Source organism: Limulus polyphemus, unplaced genomic scaffold, assembly GCF_000517525.1.
Source record: "Limulus polyphemus unplaced genomic scaffold, Limulus_polyphemus-2.1.2 Scaffold14393, whole genome shotgun sequence".
Classification (NCBI taxonomy): domain Eukaryota; kingdom Metazoa; phylum Arthropoda; class Merostomata; order Xiphosura; family Limulidae; genus Limulus; species Limulus polyphemus.
Window position 1 is genome coordinate 1 of NW_013680003.1, and position 6044 is coordinate 6044.

Sequence of the window (6044 nt, forward strand, 5' to 3'; positions counted from 1 at the left end):
CTAGTATCAGCTATAATTGATCGTTGTGGATCAGTTCCACATATCCCACTATCAGCTATAACCGTTTTTTTATAAGCTAGTGTCATATTCTGTAATATAAAGCTAAACTATCAGATTTATGCCAATATGATATAGTCACCCACCTGGTATTAGGTCTGGACATTTTTCTTCCATTGCTAAGACGTTCAGTCCCACTGGAGAGTCGTATTTTTCTGGGGTTCTCTTGTCTCTGAAAATACATAAAAATAAACTAGTCTTAAACAACATAAACGAATTGTTAGTTTTACCATTTAAAAAGCTCAAGTGTATTTCTACAGCTGTAGAAGTATATTTTGGGTTTTTTGTTCTTTTCAAAATAGTAGGTATTTTTGGAAAACGTTAAAGGAAACGGCTTTTCATTTGCATTATGTCGAAACTTTTCCTGTCTATCGTTACTGCAGGGTTGACTTGTGGAATGCCCCCCAGTGGCAGAGCGGCATGTCTGTGGACTTACAACGCTAGAAACCGGGTTTCGATACCCGTGGTGAGCAGAGCACAGATAGCCTATTGTATAGCTTAGTGCTTAATAACAAACAAACAAACAGACTTGTGGAATATTCAATCATAACAACGATTGCGAGCGAGCTCTATGTCGAAATGTTAACAGTAAAGAATCAAAGTAAGATTTATTCCGCGCACCAGACCTGCCAAGTATTGGGATGATGGTACCATATTTTTATAATAACCAGCATTACGCATGTAAACATTAATGTAAATATCTTAACTGATTAAAAACAAGCAATGATAAAAATATTGTAACACCTAGGACTGGCTTTTTAAAATCAGTTCTGTAGGTACTTCAAGTCTAATATGGAAAAGTTACTTAAAAAAACAAATGTTTAAGTAATAGTTCGAGTGATTTTCGTACCTTGGCATAAAAATAGTTAATGCTAAGCCTTACACGACATAAAAATAGTTAATGTTAAGCCTTACACGACATAAAAATAGTTAATTCTAATCCTTAAATGACAGAAAAATAATTATTGCTAAACCTTATATAACATATGTTAAGCCTTACATAACATAAAAATAATTAGCGCCATATCTTATAAGTAAAGTTTGTATATTATAAAAAATTGGTCTTCTACATTCATGCTCCTAATTATGATTTCTCCAAGTTTAACCACAAAAACCTACTTGTAGTCGTTCTCTTTGTTTCGATTGTCTCGACCTAAGAAAGAGAAAAATTAGTTATACATGTCATTACCCATTCCAAAACTATTTAGAATATGAAATTATAAAAACGACAGTTTATAGGCATAAATAACTTAATCTCGTTTTATAAAAATCATGTTATCTAATTCATTTTCATGGTACTAAGCACCTGAAAATGTTGTATAAATCAAGTATCATTGTTAACCCTAAGATTATTGTTGGAATTCACACTTAACTCGCCTGTTTCTCAAGCATATTTTTCAAAACTATTTATGCAACAGATCTCTTGTGAATATCTGTCTTTGTTCATTTTTAGGGTTAGAGATATGCGAATCATACAGAAAAATGTTGTATTTAGTCTCACTAACTACTGTTAGGGCTCCATAAGTATTTGTTATTTCACAGAAAAAATGACCATTTTATATTGGACAATTTTTTACACCGAGTGTTGTAACAGGTAAAAACAATAGATTACTTAATAAAATGTAATATGCGGGTCCCACCAGTCGTTAAATCTATAAAAAATAAGTCCGTAATGTGAGAATTCATGTTAGTTCGTCCAGGAAGTGTCAAAGAGAAGATATTACATTGAATAAAATGAGAAAAATTTTGCTTCCTTCTTACGCAGAACTGATATACATTATTAATTTATAAATTATCTAAGCTGCAAATGTCATGTACAGGCACTCACTCCAAGAGAGGCTACCAGAAATCATTAGTCAGAAATAATTCTTTCGTCCATAACTCATTACAAAAACGATGTTTATAAAGTTCAAGAAGGTTTAAGCACATTGTCGGAACCAGCTGCTAACTTTTCTACATACCTTTTTTTCTTCTGTATCTGACAACAAGGACTGTTACTATGGCAACTGAGATAACTCCAACAGCCACCGAAACCAAGATAATGAGAACTGAGCTAACGGCTAATCTCCACTGGTTAGACACTGCAGAAAAAGTTAACACTACTATAATAAGTATTGCGGATAAATCTGTCTATCTATCTATACCTCATATTTATTTATCAATCTGTCTTTCTATCTTTATGTCTTTATCCATCTACCTATTGGAATGTTCGTCCATCTTCATTTTACTTCTCTCTCTCTCTCTCTTTACTTTATACATATTAATATATACGTATGTCCATCTGTCTGTACCTATCTATTTATTCATCTATTTGTCTATCTATCTATCTATATATTTGTTTGTCTGTCTGTATATATATATGTATATAGATCAAAGAATAAAGTTTATTACCGTATTTATATTACATCTCTACTGCCAAAATGAAAGAAATTCAAATCGTTAACATCTCGTACTTAAGGACTTTATATAACCATGAACCTTGCAGTCTGCCAGTAACTAGAAGAATTTATTACTGGTTCTAATTCTTGTAATTAAATCCTAACTCGTGAGGATAAGTCAGTATCTTATATTTTCATGTATCTGACTGTGAAAAATGAGCCAGAAACAAAAGCTGATCACGTGACCATATATAATTCCAACTCGCACGAAGAAAAACTCAGCAACCACTTATGTATTTTCTGACTTTTCTAAATTACGTTGGGGTTAATTAATCAGTCTTAAGAGAATGCACTATTAAAATATTCGATTTTACAGCTTCCAAAAACCCCTGTTTTTATCATTTCCAGATAGCATTGTATATCCTATAGGTTTTAATCTTTCATATTCTAAACTTCGCATATTAAAAAGTAATATCTAATGTGAAACTAATGAAGTGCTCGGGTCTGGTGTTATGAATCGTTTACTAGTGGTGAGATTTGATGAGAACTCGTGTTTGGTGTTAAGGGTCTTTCCCAGATTTGATGAGAACCCGTGTTTGACGTTAAGGGTCTTTCCCAGATTTGATGAGAACCCGTGTTTGACGTTAAAGGTCTTTCCCAGATTTGATGAGAACCCGTGTTTGACGTTAAAGGTCTTTCCCAGATTTGATGAGAACCCGTGTTTGACGTTAAGGGTCTTTCCCAGATTTGATGATAAATTGTGTTTGGTGTTAAGGATCTTTCCCAGATTTGATTAGAAGTCGTGTTTCGTGTTAAAGATATTTCTCAGATTTGATTATAAGGCGTGTTTGGTGTTAAGGATCTTTCCCAGATTTGATTATAAGGCGTGTTTGGTGTTAAGGATCTTTCCCAGATTTGATTAGAAGTCGTGTTGGTTTTCAGGATCATTCCCAGATTTGATGAGGACCCGTGTTTGGTGTTAAGGACATTTGAAGTTAACTTGTTTGTTTTTATTATTTTAATCTCAAACAGAGAGAGGAAAAGAAATACCAAGTGATCTAAGCAAGGAGAGGGAAAGAAATACCAAGTGATCCAAATTAATTCACAAACTAAATCCTTAAACGTCTTTTTGCCATAAAATAAAAGACCAATTTGACCTCAAGGGAACATCATTTATCCTGCTGTATTGTTGTGGTAAACCATCATGATTACATCATTCATCCTGCTGTATTATTGTGGTCAACTAGCAAGGGAACATAATTTATCCTGCTGTATTGTTGTGGTAAACCAACAAGGGAACATCATTCATCCTGCTGTATTATTGTGGTAAACCATCATGATTACATCATTCATCCCTGCTGTATTATTGTGGTCAACTAGCAAGGGAACATCATTCATCCTGCTGTATTGTTGTGGTAAACCAACAAGGGAACATCATTCATCCTGCTGTATTGTTGTGGTAAACCATCATGATTACATCATTCATCCTGCTGTATTGTTGTGGTAAACCATCATGATTACATCATTCATCCTGCTGTATTGTTGTGGTAAACCATCATGATTACATCATTCATCCTGCTGTATTATTGTGGTAAACTAGCAAGGAAACATCATTTATCCTGCTGTATTGTTGTGGTAAACCAGCAAGGGAACATCATTCATCCTGCTGTATTGTTGTGGTAAACCATCATGATTACATCATTCATCCTGCTGTATTATTGTGGTAAACTAGCAAGGGAACATCATTTATCCTGCTGTATTGTTGTGGTAAACCAGAGAGGAAACTGGTCAAAGGAGTAGTTGTTGGAGACATATGAAATGACCCAAATGAACAACAGATCTTACAAACAATAATTAATCGAGCACAATAATGACAAGGAAAGAGGAGTGGCTTTCGAAACTAAATTCATGCACAAACAAATACAAAAAAGAACAGAAAACAGTAAAAGATAAGTTAATATTATACAACCATAGATAACTTTACAAACAATATACAGGATTTATTTTACATACTCACACAAAGTTAATATACTATAATTTACGTGGCTATGTGATGAACTGTCGTGTTTAATAGGGTATGATTTAACGTCAGGCACGTATTAACAAATGTTTCATTGGAAACATAAGGTATGCTGTCACCTAAACACGTGTTTCATTCAGTCTGAAGACATGAAATCAATTCTATTAAACACTGAAAAATAAGCCGCTTGGAATTTTCTTTTTCGTAAGGTGATACGAAAAGCAGATATAGGCGTAACAGAATCGCTGGATTAAGAACAATTTCATCTAAATAACTAGTTCTCTCTGTGATTTTTTAAACGATCACTTCCTGGTATCACTGCTGTTTTTGTCTAAATTTGTGTATTAATTAGTTCTCTCTGTGATCTTTTAAACGATCACTTCCTGGTATCACTGCTGTTTTTGTCTAAATTTGTGTATTAATTAGTTCTCTCTGTGATCTTTTAAACGATCACTTCGTGGTATCACTGCTGTTTTGTCTAAATTTGTGTATTAATTAGTTCTCTCTGTGATTTTTTAAACGATCACTTCGTGGTATCACTGCTGTTTTTGTCTAAATTTGTGTATTAATTAGTTCTCTCTGTGATTTTTTAAACGATCACTTCGTGGTATCACTGCTGTTTTTGTCTAAATTTGTGTATTAATTAGTTCTCTCTGTGATTTTTTAAACGATCACTTCGTGGTATCACTGCTGTTTTTGTCTAAATTTGTGTATTCAAAATACGTACTTGTTTACTTTAGGTTATCTTACCATTGTGAGCCTGAGTTTCAGGCCTGGCGTGTGTATTAACCCTAAAATATTGTTTTTGGCTTGTGCCCCTAGCGTTGATAGCGTAAACTACCACCACAAAGCTTGATGCTGAAGGGAGATTACTGACGAGAAATATCGGAAACAGGGAGGTCATATCTGTTCGTAGTCTTCGATAAGGCGTATCATGAACTTTCATTACGAACTCTTGATGAAGTCCACCATCATATCCCGCTTCACATTCCACGTGGAAGCTGTGATCCGTTTCATTGAAGATGGAGCAATTATGGACAGGATCTGGAATACCTACAACAAGATAAGTTCATTAGGCTTAGTAATGTTCGGAGGGCAAGTCAATTAAAGTATATTTCTATTTTCGCGCGCATAAGTTGAATTAAATATATCAAAATCGTTGTTTCGAAGCTCATTGTATGGTATTTCACATGAAATTTAACAAATAAACAAAACTATCTTAGGTTATTTTAGCTTTTGTTTTCGCTACCTTTTTTCTTTTTCAAAAATATCAAAGAGAAAGCGCATGTCAGGAAGACAATGGTAGTTTTGATGGAATAACATGTAAACCTATACTGCATGGGATATTTATGAAAGACCGGTTGTTAAAGTTTTTTACCCAGGTTTTTCTAAACGAACCAAGTTGTTTGTAAAAGGATTTAACTGTTATGAACAGTGCTAGTAAAGTTGAGAGAATTTAATCTTCAAAGTAGCTCGTGCGAGATTCTGTTATTTGAGCTTCCAATTCTTGACCTTTATAACATCATGGTTGTACGATAGTTATTCTAGTAACATCATGGTTGTACGATAGTTATTCTAGTAACATCATG

General features: G+C 33.8%; 1 protein-coding gene across 1 annotated transcript; it reads right to left on the reverse strand.

The window, feature by feature from the left end:
• Positions 1 to 143: 143 nt before the first annotated feature.
• LOC111084179 lies at positions 144 to 5508 on the reverse strand (the record flags this gene model as incomplete). The annotated part of the gene is made up of 4 exons (XM_022380959.1): positions 144 to 229; positions 1177 to 1210; positions 2019 to 2138; positions 5206 to 5508. Coding segments are annotated over 4 exons (543 nt in total), but the record flags the coding sequence as incomplete, so codon positions are not given.
• Between the last annotated feature and the right edge of the window lie 536 nt (positions 5509 to 6044).